Here is an 18888-nt window from a genome sequence, read left to right on the forward strand (position 1 = left end):
TCATGCCGACAGAGCGAGCCCTAAATGTTTTCAATATCACATAAGGGCACTGCATCATCCACCATTCAATACCAGATCAATAACGCAAACCACCTTCCACCTCGCAAACTACATTTAGACACATTAAGGTGACTGCTAATGAGCTGTGTGCATGTGTGTGTGTATGTGTAGGGACACGCTGAGGAGGACACAGTCAAGGGCCTCAATGCTTAGTTGCACAAAGATCTGCTGAGTGCACGATGGGGAGGATTTCAGAAATAAAAGAATGTGACAAAGACAGAAGAAAGAGGAGAAAGATGACAGAGAGAGGCTACGGGTCAGGTAACTATAATAAAAAGAGAAAGGTTAGTGCAAGCAGTCTTTTACTGTCCACAATGGACGGCTCTTTGGCTGTTAAATGTGTGTCTCCCGCTTGAAGAGAGGGAGAGAAGAAGAGGGGAGGGAGGTGCGACCAAATTACAAATGAGCTGATAATTCTTGGCCTCCCCGGTTGACTCCCTCACAGTTTTTCGAAACATCCTCCTTCATCCCCGCTGCCAAGATGCTGCGGTGTGGAATTTGAAAATGTCGACATCCTCGACCCCCCCACCCTCCATCCCAACTCACCACCTCTACTCCTCTTTCCCTGCTCCTCGCCAGTGATTTTACTGCAGCCGGGGTCGCAGAGACACCCATCTTCCAAGTCTAGTTAATTAAGGGGATTTTTTTATTTTAAAGAGTTTGGCTGCCTTTCAATTGGATCTTCAGTTGGAATTACCGCTCATTCTCCACATCGGTTGAGCTGGAATGGGTCTGACCTGCATCTCCCTGAATTCCATCTGGAGTTTGTTAGACATAGGGAAATGCTGATTTGGCAAAATGTATCTTGACTAATGGTGGGGAAATGTGTGTGTGACTGAAAAAAAAAAAAAAAGTAAACCACATGCCTTTCAGCATTTTGTACGAGATAAGCTGCTGGCATGCTATTCCAGCAAATAGTACAGTCTTAAAACACTCCATTATCTCGAAACATGTGGGTGGTTAGACAACGTTATAGCATGGTCTCTAGCAGTGAACTCCTGTCAGTGAGTGAGCTAATGCACACAGATTTGATGTAGATAACAGTTTAACCCAACAATTCTGCCAAGAATATCATCGACCCCAGCGCTGTTGTGTTTTTGGAAACCCCTCGACGGCCCTATTCATATTAATTGCATTTGGCATTCCTTCTAAGAGGAGGATTTCAGCTCATTTTCCTTTGGATCAGATGGGACCGGCTCCAGCAATCTGGTAACCCTGGGAGCTAAACACAAACATCCCTGTGGGGGGCTCTCAGTGTGGCCTCAACACGGGCCGCCATCCACCCGGCATGTACATGTAGGCGGAGGGCAGTAGGGGAGACATCCGACATGGGGATGGATCCATCACAGAGCTACTGGCTTTGGCTCTCTCATAACAGGAAAGCCACTATCATTACTCAAGAGTTGCAGGAATAGAGTCCTGAAAGAGAGTCAGTTAAATTAGCAGGGAGTGATTAAAAAAAGGGTGTACTCTGATCTGATGTCTGTGGAAGATAACAGGGTTGCTGATGAGGATGATACACACAACTTCCTGAAGGAAACAGCAACGCACACATGCACTGTCATCCAGTGACATGACGGCTCCTCCCTATTATTGGAATGTCATCTGACTTCCGGCACAGCCTCAGGTCACTTCCCTGATTCATCACCAGTTGTATGTGTATGTGTGTGTGGGTGGGTGTACAATACCACAGCCTAAAACGCAACAAGAAGCAGTGACTCGTGCTCATCGACCTCCTCTCTTCAGACTCATCCGCCCTGTCTAATAATATTTGCCAAGTCAAACAATAAACTTGATGGATCTTTTGTGTTTCTGGTCATTGGTAATGAAAAGCCTACAGAGCAAAGTAATTTCACTGAAACTCATTTATCTAAATATCTGTGTATCCAAAACCCTGTAAGATGATGAGGATCAACATTATTTTAATCAATATGGCTTCCATATAAAAGGTTTTTAAAAATGAAAAGTGCCTCCTCCTGAAATGTTTTCAATACATCTATTAAAATGCTTTCCATCCTTTGCTACTTTATTGTTGGATAAGAGGTACTTCATTTCTAGGCGCCCATTAAATATTGGCACTGAGCTGAAATCACTTTTTTCAATTGCCTACCTGCTGAAATAACAAGTAATAATAGAAAGCTGTCTAAATTATTAGGCTCATTTGGTGAAATGCCAAATATTTGCTTCAGTCAGTCTTTAACATAGTTATTCAAAATTAATGGAGCCACACTTGCCACACAATGTCAAGGCAGACACACGCACACACACACACACACACTTGTTTAGTATCCCTCTCACATCTCCATCAAGCCATAAATTCAAGGATACTTTTATGTCTGAATCAACAAACTCTTAACGGTGATCATAAGGGGGAGGAGGAGGTTATTGATGTGTCAATTAAACACCAAGGCCCCTTAGTAAGTATGTGTAAGTAAGTACTGGTGCATATCAAACACAGAATGAGACTTTCTTACACACATAGACACACATACCTGACCTTTTCAAAATCCTACTGACATTTGCAAAGGGGCGAGGACAGCTCATTTACATAATGATGGGACCTAACCGCGACAGCCATTAACACTAAAACCAAACCCAGACCGAAGCCCCCCGCTCCACAGGGACTAATGAGATACTAAGGACTTACTTTTTCCTCCTTTCATTAGGGAAGAAAAAAAAATAAATGCCTCTCATGATCCATCAGTTATACTCTTCTTAATAGACGAATAGAGTGTAATGTTCTTTCTCTGTTGTAATGATGAATGGTCCCAGGCTTGGCAGAACTACCCTGTTCTCACAGGATATCTCTATGTGTAGGGAAATAGTGAGAGCTAATACTTTGGGTGGGTGTGTGCGTGTGTGCGTGCGTGTGCGTGCGTGTGTGCAACGGTAGGGAGTTCTGAAAACATTGGAAACGTTCCCGTATTTAGCAGGTAATTACAACATAAGCTAGGATGCAAAACACACCATTTCAGCAGTGCACATACAGCTGTGACTGACAAGAAATCCTGCAGCCATGGGTACAGACCATGAGTTCATGAGTTGGTTTATTTTCCTGTCTGCCTGCGTGTTGTTCCTGTCATAAGCAGCATGGCCTTGAGTCCAAACAGAGGCTGAGAGACAGGGGGAGGGTGGCCATTTGAATAAGACAATGACAACCATCATCCAAACAAAAGCACTGGACAGGAGAGAACGAAAGATAGCTGAAAATAAAAAAGACCAGAACAAGGCCCCTGTATGTATTCGACAGCAGAGGTGGGGGAGGGAGTGAGGGTTGGCGGGAGAGAGGGAGGATTCAAGTAGTGGCTGGGAAAGAGGGGAGGTGGGGCGTCGCCCGTCTTAATCAGTTGCTGCTCCTGTAGTTTTCCAGCCAATCCCGAAACTCGGCCACAACCAGGGGTAATACAACAGGCTGCCGGAAAGCCACCTGTTTCCTCCAAACTGACGAGAGCCATCGAGAGTAGCTTTGCATCTGAAGTAGCTTTGCTCGATGCTTTCAGGTATACAAAGAAAAACATTGGTTTATTTGTGAGCAGCAAAGGAAGCGGCCCTCCTCCCCCTGGCCCTGACCCTGCATGCCCACCAGTTTCTCAGGCAGCCAGCCAGCCAGTCACCCCCCACACGCACACGGCTTACTCAGCCATAAAAACAATGCTGCCATAGCCTTAACACCCCCCCCCCCCGCCCAAAACTCCCCCTCACATAAGCCCACCCTTCTTCCAATAAAAATATCTCCATGGTAATGGGCCAAGCCTTCCCAACCCACAGCCATGGTCCTTCACAACCTTGACTTGGGGAGTGGGGGGTTGGTATTATAGTGTAATTTCAGAGCTTAAACTAGACCCCCACCTGCCATCTTCCATTAAGATATACATATGGGTAACCACGGAAACCAACCTTGATTAAAAACCCATAAAACTCAATATTGACTCCTTTTTTTTTTTTTTTACATTAAAGCTAGGGTATATTAAACTTAAAACTTTGCAGAGAATTAAATCACTTCCTCACAAATCACTTCAACGCTTGAACGGAAATTGAAAAACTAAAAATTTTAAGGACACAAGAGAAAAGTTTCGTTTCTGCAGCAGTTGCAGCTTAAGTTGCTGGCTTAACTGTCTGTTACCAAAAAGAAGGCCAGAGGTTCAGTTTGAAAAAAAAAAAAGATTTAAATGAAAGAAAACTAAAAGCAGTGTTTTTGCTTGTACTGGTTAAGCCTTGCGTTTTTCCTCACTCATAAATATGTAAAACCTTTTGTTTTGCGCCCCCCCCCCCACACACACACACTTTTCTCCCTCCCCTAAGAGCACTTCATGCTCTGTGAAATGAAATTGGACAAAAAAGGTCCACTGCATGAATAAGTCAAAAGACTGACTGTGCTTATGAGTGGTGATTAAAACAACACCACAAAATGACTACATTACAGTACACTACTGAAAATGTATACTGTAGCTGTGCCGGGGCCTTACATCCAGCCCTACATTCTTGCCCCAGTTACAGCACAAAACAAATAGCGGCTCTTGCACGGGAGCAGCAGAGAAAATGTTGAACTGGTTTCACACCACACACATTCATATGTTATTAGGTTAACTGCGTGCCAGGAATGTTTTCTGTCATATCCGGGCCTGCTCACTGTGGCCGGAGTACCTGTAGGCAACCTGGTCTCAAGTGGACTGGAAAATACTTGAATAATTAACCTGTTTAAACCAGTTGCCAAGGAGGCAGGAGGGGCCAGTTACCTTGTTTAAAGCAATAGCTACAAATTTACAGTGCCTGCCTTGCTGGGAGTGGTTCACTGGAGTAAAACTTACTAAATGTGAGAGCCAGAACAGGTTTGAACGATTTGTCTTCACTGCAAATGTTTCAGTTTCAGTTATTTCCCCTCAGTTCTGTGTGTGTGTACATTGTCCAGACCCATTTTTCTCTACTGAACTGTAACTAATACAAGATGATGCGCGGACAGAGGGAAGAAAAGGAGCGGGGGGGGGGGGGGGGGCGTTGAGGAGGAGACGGGTGGCTTTAGGGGACAGAGCGGCGAGGACTGGGACTGACTGGGAACAGTGACTCAGTTTAAAGAGACGAAGGCACCAAGGCCTGTGTCAGGCACCTGCGGAAAACACCTTGCTCCACACTGAGCCACACCTTAGGAAAACTAAACACAGCGTGTGACTCACAGACCGAAACTCGGGTCAAAGAGCGATACAGCTGCTTCGAGAAAACAAGGGAATGAGAAAAGAGTGGCAGCCTGGATGAAACAACCCCGTTTCACGTTAAGTGTGAGCGAAACTCTTCAGAAATGTTCAGGGTTATAGCTTAAAGCGAGCGAGGGAACCACCTGCCGGATTTTCTGCTCCTGTCACCGCCCAGACAGGTGGCAGGCACATTTTAATTTGTCTCTGTATTAATTAAAAAAAAAAAAAAAACTCTGAAAAGAAATTAAAGGAAAACGTGCTGCTGGCAATGAGCTGTTTTCTTTTTCTTTTTTTTTTTCTTTTTTTTTTTTTAAATCAGTGATAATCAGTTTCTTACCTTGTTCTGTAAGTATCGACGCGACCAAGCAGAGCAGTCCGATCATATTTATGCAGTTATGCCAATTTCGGGCGTCATGTCTCGCCATGGTTGATCACGGTCCTCTGTGTGGAACCAGGCGCGCAGTCTCTCCGATATCAATGATAAGATCGAAACGACAGATTCAGAGGCGGGTCAGTTTCTGCGTAAAACCTCACTAATACAAGGCAGGGAAAAAACTTGTTTGGCTACAGGACAAACAGGGGTCCGACAGAGGCTCTTGTTGTGTCCCTCACTGCGCCTTTAAGACGGAGTCTTGTTCAAATGAATGAAAATCCTTGAGAATTTGTCCTGGCAGCGCACAGGTGAATATTTCCCCCCCAGCTGGTGCTCTGCGTGTGATGAGGTGCTGCTGCGCTCCCTCTGCTCCAACAACTAGTTCCTGTGAATCTGAACGCACGGCGGTCCGACTGTGTGTGACTGACTGGGTGATGTCATCACCGAGAGGCGTCACAGCCCCCCCCCCCCCCCAAAAAAAAAAAAAACAAAAAAAACAATTAGGACCAGCTACAGTGGGAGGAGCTTCTGGGAACAACTTGTTGAAAGCGTTTTGCTTTGGGTAATACAAGCCGGCACCTGGATAGCGTCTGAAGTGCGCAGCAGGTCCACTTTGACGGAGGATGTCTGTCTTGAATAGAAAACACAAATGATCTGAGAGCATGATTCATATCCTGGAAAAAAAAAAAAAAAGCCCACATGTATAACCTAGTTATATTTCTCAACAGCTGAGAAGTGTGATCCCCGTTTAATCAGCACTCAAATTACCTGATGTCATCTTGATCAATTTGCTGCCATGTCTAACATTACAGGGACAGCAATCGGGAAACTGAATTCAGCCTGTAAAACAACATAAAACTTACAACACAATTTATCCAACTCCAGACAGTTTCGATGTAGTGGGGAGGGTACGCGGATCCAGATGATTCTTACGCCCTCTGCTGTTTGTTTCTGCACACAGGCCTGAGATTAGCTCATATAAACTCCAGCACAGCAGATGCCAAAATCAATAAACATTCATTAATGAACGGCAAAACACAAATCCTGTGGCAGTCAGCAAAATCAAATCAAGAGGAAACAGCTTCTTGTGTATCTATTTGCAGATTCCAGCAGACTCTCTCTTGATGAGATTTTTTTTTTTCTTTGCACAGCACAACTTCCAATTCATTTTGCCCTATTTTCCTCTGAAGCTGGGTGCATACTAGCATAGCAAAGGCATTATCTGGTTTAGGTCTAATCCCTATACCCAAGTGTTTTACAGCCAATGTAATTACATCTCCGTGAGTCCCACAGTTTAAACTGTGCTGCTCGGTTCCTTCCGTTCTGTTCCATTTTCAAATTCTCCTCCAGTGTCACCCCCTTATTTTTAGATTGTATTTCTGAGGTGCAAATTCCTGAAGACACCAATAATGATCAGAGGTCAAACAATGTTCTGCACACCAGAAAAAAAAAGAAAAGAAAAAAAATTAACAATGGAAATGTGTCTTCAAAGAGACAGCGGGAATTTCATTGTCTTGTCACTCCTTGCCCACTGTGAATCCAGAGAATTTGAAAGCATCTGCTGTGCAAACAAGGCAGCTGTGGGTTTTAAATGCCATCAGTACTTTGCATTGCCATATTTTAATTGGCAGTCATTTTGTGGCCCTGTAGCTGAACGTTAGTGTCAGAGAAAGCGTGCAGGGACCACCCATATGAACACAGCTATAATGCTAAATCATACACATTCGAGGGGTAAATGTGGAGCTTTAAAAGAGGGCCCCCCCCCCCATAAAGGATTTCATTCCTTTTCCTCCACATACTCGCATCCATTTTTCATGACTACACTAAATCGACCTTCACATTTTCCACTTTCTAGCTACCACCCACTTTACTTATACAGTACCTCGCCTCTTTTTTTTTCTCACCATCTCACACCCCTTACACCTTCCTTTCATTTACACTTCACTTTCCTCCCTTTCCTCATTTCTCTCTCTCTCTCTCTCCCTCCCTCCCTCCCTTTCTGCCTCTTCCCGTGTCATTCGATTTTCTTTGTCCACTCGTCCTTCACTCCTTGCTGCTATTCATCCCGTCCTCCATCCTCGTGCTCTCCGGGGGTCTGTGGCAGCGATAATGAAGCACATAGTTAACAGATATTAGCTCATTGGCAGTGGATTCATTAGACAGAGCCAAGGCTTATGGTGATTATTTACCCATAGAGGAGGGGCCACAGGATCAGGACCATGCTCTGTGTCACCAGCCACAGGCTTCTTTGAAGTCACACTGTCTCTCTTCCCCTGCAACACTCTCTCACACTTCCCCTTCACTTCCCCGGGTTTTCACATTCTCTCTGAGCACCTCTTTTTCCACATTTCTCCATCTTGCTGCTCTCTGTTTTTTTTCCTCCTTCCTTGTCATTAGACACCCACAATACATATCTGCTTTCTCTCCCTCTCTCTCTCTCTCTCTTGCTCTTTCACTGTCTCTCTTCACCGCCCCCATTCACCCAATGGTAATTATGGAAAAATCTGTAATAGTGCTCAGAGGAGCTGATAATACCTTTAGCTTAATTAAAGACATTTATGGGATGTAAAGACAAGTAGCCTAGGGGTTACTGTGCACCCACACTAACCCAAACTCTTTATTTCTCGCTTTTTCATCTTCCCCAATCCCTGGCTCTCTGCTATTCTTATCATTTTCTCTATTTCACACACACATTGTGATACACACACGACTACACGCTCAATCCTTTTGTCAAAATGAATGTTAGGGTCAGAAGTTCTGTAACTAATTGCTCAGAAGTTAAGCTGTAAAACATTGTGGGTCAACATTATTGTGAGAGGCTTGCGGTAATGCCAGTATATGTAGTTTATCGGCTTCATTCACACACACATGACAACAAAACAGACAGTCTTTTCCTGTTGATTATCCCAGTGTTGGTCATGCCACATCCTGTTGGGGGGGGGGATGTGCAGCTAACTTGTCAACATGTCAGTCAGGGATAACAGTAATATTACAGGAAAGAGAACAACACTTGGTGTTCTGGAGCATACATCGAAAGGTCACAGTGTTGGAGAGACAGCTGGTGCAGTGACAGTGTTTTGCCTCTTTGATTTAAACGTGTGATGGAGTGTGGTTTTCTCACCTTTATTCTTCTGTCTTTATTTGCGGTATATTCCTCACACAGTGGCATGAAAGGTATGAATTGCTTTCTGTGATTTTTAGACTACAAACCGATGATGACTCATACATGTACAGTAGTACAGAGTTCTTTATGAAAAAGTTTAGTTATGTTGCCTCAAGGTAAGCAGAAGGTTTGTTTTTCTCTTGTGTCTGTAGTGTTCCCCCTGTCCATACTGGCTGCTAAGAGATTCCATTCCTGAAGTGATTTCAGTGTAAGATAGAATCCACAGTGCTTCTGGCATTTCAAATGCGTTTAAAGGAAATATGTAGTCTATGTTATATAAATCCAAAGTTACAGGCTTTTTTTGTACAAATGTCCTTCCACTTGTGACTAATCATCAGGTGCAACTCAGCAAGGAAATGCTGTTCAGAGAAGAAATTTGGCTCTAAAAAGACTCAAGAAACTGACTCAGAATGCTAAAGCCACATATTAACTTCAGCTGAAATGTAGACATTTCTTGCATCTAAATAGGACTGTGGATTTTGTCCCACAACATTTACATTGCACTTGCTTAAAGAAGTGATCCAAACAATTACAATGACTGAAAAGTCTTTCCACATACATATGGGCATGGGAGTATTTTTTTAAAACATGAAGCTATAAGTAACCCAGGTGTTGAACACGGTGGAAGGAACACATCAGCGCTGCAGTAAAACTAAAGTATTTCAAGGTATTCTTAAACCTGATTAATTCACTATTTCTAATTCTTAATTTTTTGTCCTCTTTCCCTCAGACTGGGATGATGTTGTGGTGGCTAGAGAGGGTATGTCCACCACCTTGACCTGTATTGATACAACAGTGAAGGGCGCTGTGGCCCTTAACTGGATGGGAAAGTCAGTTGGTGCGGACGAATGGAAACTGGTTCTCTCAGCTAGCGAAGGGACTAGGTTCTCCGGTGCTGCCTCAAAGGCATCCATGCAATTGAAAGACTCAAACTTTCAAGACACTGGGGTTTTCTCTCTGGTTTTTTCTCCCAAAATGGAGGACAGTGGTCTGTACTTATGCACGATAAAGCAACAAGAGAGGAAATGGAAGGAGAGGATCATCCTCTTAGTCATCCTTACAGGTAGAAAAGTCAGCAGATTATATGAGAGATTTGTACTAATTATTCTCTAGCTATATATCTTGGTTATCACTTAATCGTTTAAGTCATTTTTAAGCAAAATTTCAATCATTCTCTGGATCTGGCTTCTTCAATGTGAGAATTTGCTGCTTTTTTCTGTTTTATATCCTGGTATTAAAAGCTTTAAATACTTCGCCAGCAACTGATTTTGTGTGTTCTCCTTCATCTTCAGTCACCGTTCTCCCTGCTCCAACCATTCCTCAGCAGAGCACCCTGCAGCTGATTGCCAGAGTTAACACTGACATTGCCGACACCAACATCACCTGGGTGTCACCTGATGGAATTTCCTTGAAGAGCGAGAAAATGCCAAAGATCGGCACAGTGGCTAAACTGCCGCAGGTCCAGCCCACTGACAGTGGGATCTATGGCTGTAGGGTTCACTATTGGGTTAACAGCAGGAACAGCAGTCCTTTCACATTCGATGTGAATGTGAATGTTGGTGAGATTGACTAGAAGAGGACAGATGTAGAAGTGCTGAAGAAAAGAATTCATTGGATGTTGCTTTTGTTGATGGTGTGAATGGGCATCAGTGCCAGAAACTTCAGTAGCAGCATTATTTATTTAAGCGTCCTGTAGCTACAGTTCTTCAAAGTATTTACTTTTATATACCAGTTTCAGGACTCAAAAGTCTACTGTAGATCTGTGCTAAAATTCAGCCAGTCCTCCTGTGAATATTATAGTTGCTATATTTATGTATTATTCATTATTTGCTTTTTGCTTTTTTTCACATTTATCTTGCTTCCCTTCTCTCTGCAGCTAACGAAGTGGCCTCATTCACCAATATAACAAACGGTGAGTGACTTTGTAACTCTAGTAGACTCAAAGTCCTGCGTCAGCAGCTTGCTAATCAGGCAGAGCAGAATCCAAGACCAAGTGAAGAAGTGACTCTCAGCATATAAGGACGTAATCCCTATTGTTGTAGGAATTTTTCCCCTATCTCCGTTTCCCCACTCGATTATTATTCTGTTTACGCTCTGCCTTCACCTCACTTTTCATTCACCTTCTTCTTATTCTGAATTCCCTGTCATTATGTCTCCTTGCGCTGTTGTATCTTTATATCAGTCTCTGCACGCTGTCTTCCTCACTTATGCTCTGTCTCATCTATTCTGTCATTCTGGTTTATCTTCCCTCTTCCCTACTTGGCTGCAGGCCCTATGATCTCCACCGCCACACAAGCTCAGACGTCCTTCCCCCTGACCTGTCCTAGTGTCAATGGGGACTATGTCATGCTGTACTGGAAACCCCCAGACACCAAGAGAGAGACTAGTATGAAGTTTGTGCACCAGTATGATCGCTGGAGGGGTTCCACCATGTTGACTGAGCAAAGCAAGAGACTCCAGCTTGCTGGTCCACCCTACAACGCAGAGGCTGGGAGTTTCTCCTTTGTACTCACGCCTTGGATCAGAGATGGCGGCCTCTACGTCTGTAATGTGTACTTCAACGACAACATCTTCAGCCACTGGACCATGCTCAGCGTGATGAAAGGTAGAAAACAGGGTTAGGAGGAGACAGAAAGGGAGTAGGAGGTGGATAGGAGGAATAAAACAAGGGGCGTGGATGGATTTATGAGACAAGTGGTGTCAGTTTTACCGTAACACTGTGTGTTGGTATCATATAACATGTGGATGTGGATTGTGTTATGCAAACCACCTGTGATGAAAGGGTAAATAAACAGATGGATGACAAATTAAAGGAAAAAGTCTTAGTAAGGTGTTGGGCCATCTGGACCCCCCCATGATTTTGGCATCGATTAATCCAAGTATTTTAAACTCCTCTCATGGATTGAACATCATTCTTCCAAAACATGTTCCCTCAACTGGTGTTTTTATCATAAAATATTCCATAGACCTGTGTTTAGTTGGGTTGAGATCTGGTGACTGCAAATGCCAAACGTATGACTCATTCACATCATTTTCATACTCAAATCATCATCAAATCATTCAGTAACCCCCCCCCCCCCCCCCCCCCCCATGAACTGGATGGAGGCAGCTGCATATGTTATGTTCCTAAAGCCATTTATCCTGGTTTTTCCTATAATTTGTCATTCTTCTGGTATATTTGAAGTAATACTTTGATATTTAGGAACATAAGCTTATTCACTGCAAGAGCCAGGAAGTGATTAGCATAGCTGAAAGATTGGAAGCAGGGGAAAAAGCTAACCTAGCTTTCTTAAAAGTTCAAAAAATACACACAGCAGCACCTGTAAAGCTCTCTTAAATCTGTGCACAAACAGAAACCCTTGTGTCTATAGGGGGAGTAATGTTTGAATGTTACTGTTCTGTGCAGTAACTTTGCTGCTTGTTTGCCAAGAAATAGTTACTGCACATAACTTCCCTTAAAACTACAGCTTAACATTTTTAATAAAGCAAATTAGATATAACACGTTAATTAGTAAGCTTTTATATTAGAGAAAGCCAGACAAGCTGTTTCCCCTGAATACCTCATATGTAATGCTAAGCTAAGCTAATTGCCATCTGACTCCAGGTCAATACAAAGTACACAGACATTAGAGTGTTTTTGATCTTCTCATCTTAGAAAAAAAAAAAAAAAAAAAACAGTAACCAGAGGACCCATGTTTATAGAGGCATTTTGGCAATTATTCGCCCTGCCAATGTGTCCTCGAGCAAGACACTGAATTCGTACCAGCTGGCAGTGCATTGTTCTCAAAGATCATTCACTCTGTTTTATGCAGGATAGAGGAGAATTTCCTACAGCCATTGGTAAAATGTCATATTATTAAATGAATACATTTATAATATTGCTCATGAAAAGGAACATTTGCTCAATTCATAAAAAAATGAGCAGAGCACCTGTTGATTTTTATGAGTGAGCCTTGGGGAGGTTTCACCCTTTGCAGAAAACATACAGAATACATTTGCACCCACACGCACATGCACTCTCACAAACACATACACGAAACCCAACACACGTATACATATACAATGCCCTGTCATGGCAGCCTTGGAAGGCTTTACTAATCACAGTCCCACTGGCATCCATCACAGCTGCCCAGACATAACCAGACGATCTGTCACTGTCACTGTCACTGTCACCCAGCTTCACACATCTGCATCCCTGACACACACACACACACACATACGCACACACACACACACACACACACACACACACACACACACACACACATATCCACCCACACACCAGTCATGTGATGCATATATTTTTACCCCACCTCATTATAAGTATCATTATGTATGATTATACCTGCTGCCCTCCCACCAAGGCTGTAGGTGGCCCACACTGATCACACTAATCAAGGCTGAAATGTGTGCGATTTTATGTGCGTGTGCGTTTGAGTCTGTGGAGCTTGATTACACCCAGATGGATTCTCATTTCAGTTTGATGAGACACTAAACATCAGTCACAGTCAACCAATGCATTAGCAGCAAATCACTTTAATGAATATATATTATTTTGACCCCTCTCTGAATTGTTCTTTGTTTTTCATAGCACTTTCCCTTTACCCCATTACTCTCCATCTGTCCTTGGCCTTTTCTATATTCACACACTACCCTTTAACTCACTTTCTCATCCTGTCTCACTCATCTCTCTTCCCTCTTGTCTTTTTCACACACTCATCCTTCCCTCATTTCTTCACCTTTAACATTTTCCCTCTCTGACGATCTCTCTCTCTCTCTCTCTCTCTCTCTCTCTCACCCTCTCTACTCTGCATCACATCCACAGTTAAAACCAAGCGTTTATCCTCAAAGTTGGTGTTGAGTTGCCAGTACTCAGAGCGGTCCCAAGTCCAAAGTGCCAACTGGAAACTCCAGAGTCGCCTATTGGACATGTCAAGCACCACCCTCGGAACCATCACCACGGATGTGCCCTTACCCATCACCCCTGACACAGCTGGGAACTACACCTGTACCCTGAAGCTGAAAAATGGTCAGACCATCTGGGAAACGCAAGCCGTCACACTGCCCCCTAAAAGTGGGAGGGATGGTATGGCATCACAAAGACTTTTTTTCAGATTTTCTTCATCAACAGTATATTATATCACCAACACAGGAATCCTGACAGACCTCCTGTCAACTCAGTGGAGATAATGAACCGCGAATGTGGATAATTCTCAGATATGCACTCTGTGAAGCATTCTAGGGTGCATTCAAGCCAACCGCAGGTCAATTCATCTGCTAGAAAGCCCATGGTTTGCAGAGGAGAAAGCTCCTGACAGATACCAAATGTTATGCTTCCTTAGTGTAATTAGAGAGGTCACAGGTCAAGACATCTGCGTATCAAAACGTTTTCAAATCACATCCGGCGGAATAACTCAGTCGATTTATATGCCCATTTTTTTAATAAAAATCCACCAGCAGTTCTAATACTCTGCTTAGCTCCTTCCTTTATGAAATATAAAACATAAACGTTATTGTTTTTCTCATCACACTCACCCAGCTGCTATGCGAATATAAGTAGACAGGACCTTAGGACATCTCTCCCCACGAAAACTAAATTATTCAGGCTTATTGTATTGGTGGCTGTGGGGGAGCACAGGAGGCTGTGACAGTTGAATGGATCCCTTAGCAGAGATTAGTTCACTCCCTGTACCCCAATGCATCACTTAGGCTGAGGGGCTCAGAGCTCATCATGATACACGCTGATGGTATGGCTATAAGAGTGATGGGCTCGGAGGAAAGAGAAAGAGGGTGATAAAGACGGAGAGGGGGGCAAGAGGCAGCAAGATTTTGTCTGATTGGAGAGGTTTGGATTTGAAAATCTATAACGAGTGACAAGTGTTGCATGTGGCCAGTGTGTCGTGGGGAATTTAGAGTGAGCAGAGTGATAGGTCCAAATGATGTGAGTGTTATGTGGCTAGTGCAAGATAGTCCTTAAAAAAATTTGGTTTAATAATGAAGAGTTTGACGATAAGGGGTGACAGTTAAAGGTTTATAAATAGTTTTTCAGGGTGGCAAGGAGGCATCCAGAGACAGCGGGATTTTGCATAGGGGTAGCTCTACATAGAATTGACACAACTTTTTAGTTCACTTAAAATAATCAAATGAGTGAGACAACAAGCCAAATATATAATTTTGGGATAAATAATGTGCTGTAAGCCAAATCTAAAATTATAGTTCCAGTAGAAGAAGTTAAAACAACACTGCATAATAGAATTCCTTTCGTGGGTGGCACAGTTCAGAGAATGCAAAATTGAAGCAAGCGTTGTGTTCTGCAGCACACAAATACTTCAAATGTCAGAGATGTTCTGCAATCATTCACTATCCTGAGTCGGCCCATCATTTGCAAAGCATTTTAGCAGTTCTTTGGTCTGCCTCTTATCATCCACCCTCCTCCACAATCACACTGATACAAATCACCCCCTACCTCATTTAAGATGAAATAGATGAGGTGGGGAGGAAGTGCCAGAAGACAAGCAGAAAAGGTGAGGTAGATGAAGAGGAGAGAAAGATGGAGAGAGAGAGAGAGAGAGAGAGAGAGAGAGAGAGAGACAGACGAAATGTGATGGTGAGAAACTGGGGGCATTTTTTGCCTCCCTTCACTGCACTCAATTACCATAATTCATGCGTTAAAGCTGGCATGGAGAACAGTGCAGGTCAATCTTGGGGTCAACACTTACAACAGTATTCCATTAGCAACCTCTACACATACTCACCAATCAATTATACCTCACACAGCACATAATGATTGATTATTTTGAAGCCGGCTGAAAGCTGTGACACCAGGGCTAAGGTGAAGTCCAAGGGCCAGTGCTTTTACAAATAAAAAATTGAGGAAAGTTGATGAGATATGTGAGTGAACTTTACTTCTGCCACATTTCTGTCCATCAGATAACCACAGGAACACACTGCATGAATTCTTTAAAAATGAAGATAACTGCATAAAAAGTCTGTTTTGATAGTTCTATACTTGTTTTTGCTTGTTGGGCTTCTCTTTTGTAACCCAAAGCTGTCTGACAGATGTGATAGCTTTGTGCTCCATGAGCATTGAGCAGGCAGCAACAGAACACTTATTCAGGTACACTAAATTACAGCAGTCTCTGTGGAAACAAGCACCTCCTTCCTGTTTCCCATCTCGCCCTGTGGCTGTGTTTTGCGAGCCTGATGTCATCCTCATTATGCAAACAAACCTGACGAGTCCGATCACAAGCGTGTGCTCTTTCCACAAAATTTGACTAGTACTACAGTGAGCTAATGGTTTGCTTATGTAATGTTTGTGATGATTATGCCTGCAGTCTCTATCCATTTGTTGTCCATAGCTGCGTTGACAGGGGTTTTGCTGAAAGACTGCTATTTAAATTTTTTGTCAGTTTCCCTAGAGGCTTAGATTATGTCAAGGGGGTATGCAAGGAAAAGTCTCTCCTGATTGTTCACACAGTGCATACATATTTATATAATGGAACAGAGAATAATCAGAATATGCAAAAACTTAGAGCAAACTACTGTGTATGGCAGTGACATTAGCTGTGGCTTTGTGTACTGGTCTGAAAGACTCTGGTCTCTTTGATACTGTTGCTTTTCTTCCTCTCATCCACGTTTCCAATTGACAGCGTTTACTGTCCAGACCGAGGGTCTGTCAGATCGATGTCTACTGAGCTGTCATACAGACTATTCACTCTGTCTGACAAAGCCTGGATTTCATCGCCTTCTTTCCAACCTGTGACTGACAGCAGTATGATGCAAATGCATGTAACATGTTGAGGAAATCTTAACTGCAACATGTCTTGAAATATAGCTCGAAGTAGTTCATGTAAAGAAAAGCTTACCCCCTCCTGACATGAACAAAAGAGCAAACTGGAGAACAAACAGCAATAACTTCTGTGGACAGCCTTCATGTCATTCAAGCACACACACCCATAGCCCTACAAGTTTTACATTAGCACTGTTCTTGGAAACATTCATGCTTTTTTTTTTTTGTTTGCTTGTCAGTGTCACCAGCCCCTATCACCACCCCCTCCCTGCCCGTTTCTCTCTGTGTTTTATTACTCCTGGTGCCCCTGGTTGCTGCGGCTGTTGGTGTGTTGCTATGGAGACAGAAACACATTTCTGATCGCGGTGAGTCTTCCGGCGTTTTCTTTTTTTGACAGTTTTCCGTGCTCCGTCTATCTTCGACCCCTGTCGGCTGCCACAGAGTGATGTGGGCCGTGACATCCTCTGGGGTTGTTGTAATGAATCTGCCCCCCACCTCCTCCCTCCCTGTGCAGTTGAGTGTGTGTGTGTGTGTGTGTGTGTGTGAGACTGCATTAGTGACTATCTCTCTGTACTCTGTAGGTATTGAGCAGTCTCTGTCTGTCCACTCGGGTGAAACAGAGAACATCTATGAGAATCCTGAGGATATCAGACAGGTAATGAATTCAATAACTAAATATCCTCCGTTGAATTTCCCTTCCCATTTAGCCCCAATTCTCTTCTTTCTTACGCCTCCCCTCTGCTATTTAGCACTCTTTGTCTTCTCTTTTTGTTTCTCTTCCCCTCCTCTCACCTGTTCTGTCTTGTCTGTATTTTACACTTTTTAATTTTTGCTTTTCTTCCCCTGTTTCTGTTTTTCTTCTGATTTCCATTCCATTATCACTCCTTCTCTGTCACTTGTTCATTAAACCTGTTTTCTCTGCTCTCCTCCCTTCCCAACAGGCTCCTCCCCAGGGCTCAGTCTACATGGTGAGTTATTGTGCAGTCCTCTGCACACAAACACACACATACAGACACACAGAGAGAGACGTGCAGCATTTTGTACACACATCCACCAATGCATACAGACTCTATTCTATTCTATTGTGCCCTCCCTAAGCTGTCAGCAGATATGTTTTCCCTCACACTTGCATTCTGTCAGCCCTCCCTCAGATAAACACATTGCCTATCAACTGTCACCCTTACGTTAGTGGTATTAACAAATCAATCTCATTACACAATAGAGGGACATAAATCTGGCCTCAGTACCATGCATCTCTCTTTATCCTCCTCTTCACTGTCCCACTCTTTTCCTGCCTGCTTCTCTTCCCCCTTTTTATCTTTATGCCAGGATTTGAAGCCAAGAGGAGAGGATGATGTCTATAAGGAACTGGAGCGGTGAGCAAAAAGCCTTGCATCACCTGTGTGTGCCTTTGAATGTTGAACCATAAGTGTGTGTGTGTGTGTGTGTGTGTGTGTGTGTGTGTGTTTGTTGTCACTCAACTGCCCTGCACATTCTTCTCACACTCACCAATCACGCTGGCCTGAACATCACTCTGACACTGTGGCATAATATCACGCCATGTGCTGACAGGCAGCGCTCCTTTGCCCATGTGTTTTTGTTGCGTGGGCTGTCTGTGTTTGTGTTTAAGGAAGAATAAAAGAGACCGGAGGACGGGAGATTTTTGTGCGAGTTTGTCTTTGTGCTCTGTTTTCAGATACGAGCAGTGTCAGAGCTTATCACCTACCCACATCTCATCCTCATACAGCTGTCACATCTGCTCAGTTCCCATCTGCAGCAGAAGGGCTTTATAAACAAAAGTAACAACTGAATGTCAGAGTTGGGACTTTGGGAAATGCTACTCAATTGTTTAAATGTTGTTGGGTTTTTTTTGGGGGGTTTTTTTTGGTTTGTTTTTTTATGTATTCTAAGCTGTTGTTCTTCGATACTGATTTGCTTTAATGTTGTTGCGCTACATGGGAAAAAGAAATGGGAAAGATTTTCTCATAAGGCTCTAAAACTTCTAAATATGTGAAATTTAATAATTTAATATGTTATATTGTCTCATTCAATGGTTTCATTGACGCTTTTATTTTGTTAAGCATTTGGTATATTAACAACTGTATTATTGTCTAACATTTGTGTTTAAGCAGTGGTGGAAAATGTATGACTGTTTGGTCATGGGTTTCAAACGCTGGGGGACCCTGGGACAAAATTTATTAAATGGGGGTGTGTGATCTAATTTCTAATTTAAATAAACACTGATGTCTTAATGTCGCTTGTCTCCAATTATTATTTTTAACACATTTCTGAGCGCTTTCGCGTTTGAGATTAA

The 18888-nt window shown here is 43.1% G+C and overlaps 2 protein-coding genes across 7 annotated transcripts in view; one reads left to right on the forward strand and one right to left on the reverse strand.

Moving 5' to 3' along the window:
• LOC139612718 (nectin-2-like) overlaps positions 1–6017 on the reverse strand; it is a 76829-nt gene extending 70812 nt beyond the window's left edge. Inside the window, exon 1 of one of the 3 annotated variants that reach the window (XM_071468587.1) lies at positions 5587–6017. In XM_071468587.1, the coding sequence (XP_071324688.1) occupies positions 5587–5674 (88 nt within the window). In that variant the 5' untranslated portion in view covers positions 5675–6017. The remainder of the gene's footprint in view (positions 1–5586) is intronic. The other 2 variants (XM_071468588.1, XM_071468586.1) reach the window with 2 other exon arrangements.
• Positions 6018–8627: 2610 nt separating this feature from the next.
• g6fl (g6f-like) lies at positions 8628–18826 on the forward strand. 4 transcript variants are annotated; one of them, XM_071470445.1, is made up of 12 exons: positions 8631–8796; positions 8938–8993; positions 9516–9848; positions 10078–10344; positions 10662–10697; positions 11055–11390; positions 13611–13871; positions 16814–16939; positions 17156–17229; positions 17516–17542; positions 17904–17950; positions 18271–18826. In XM_071470445.1, exons 3-12 carry the CDS (start codon positions 9548–9550, stop codon positions 18365–18367), a joined length of 1572 nt encoding a protein of 523 aa, XP_071326546.1. In that variant the 5' UTR covers positions 8631–8796; positions 8938–8993; positions 9516–9547; the 3' UTR covers positions 18368–18826. The 4 variants fall into 4 exon arrangements, with proteins under 4 accessions (XP_071326543.1, XP_071326544.1, XP_071326546.1 ...); XM_071470442.1 differs by lacking the exon at positions 8938–8993 and having other exon boundaries at positions 8628–8796; XM_071470443.1 differs by lacking the exon at positions 8938–8993 and having other exon boundaries at positions 8628–8796; positions 13611–13859.
• Positions 18827–18888: the final 62 nt, after the last annotated feature.

The sequence above is a fragment of the Trachinotus anak genome, unplaced genomic scaffold (genome assembly GCF_046630095.1).
Source record: "Trachinotus anak isolate AG129_WGS33_773 ecotype Australia unplaced genomic scaffold, CSIRO_AGI_Tana_v1 ptg000032l, whole genome shotgun sequence".
Lineage (NCBI taxonomy): Eukaryota > Metazoa > Chordata > Actinopteri > Carangiformes > Carangidae > Trachinotus > Trachinotus anak.

What these genes read in the sequence shown, in the direction of transcription:
- g6fl (XM_071470442.1), top strand. Translation starts at nt 8,724, where the DNA reads ATGGAGTGTGGTTTTCTCACCTTTATTCTTCTGTCTTTATTTGCGGTA. An exon ending in CCTCTTAGTCATCCTTACAG is followed by an intron (nt 9,849 to 10,077) that starts GTAGAAAAGTCA and finishes CTTCATCTTCAG; the next exon opens with TCACCGTTCTCCCTGCTCCA. An exon ending in GAAACACATTTCTGATCGCG is followed by an intron (nt 16,940 to 17,155) that starts GTGAGTCTTCCG and finishes TGTACTCTGTAG; the next exon opens with GTATTGAGCAGTCTCTGTCT.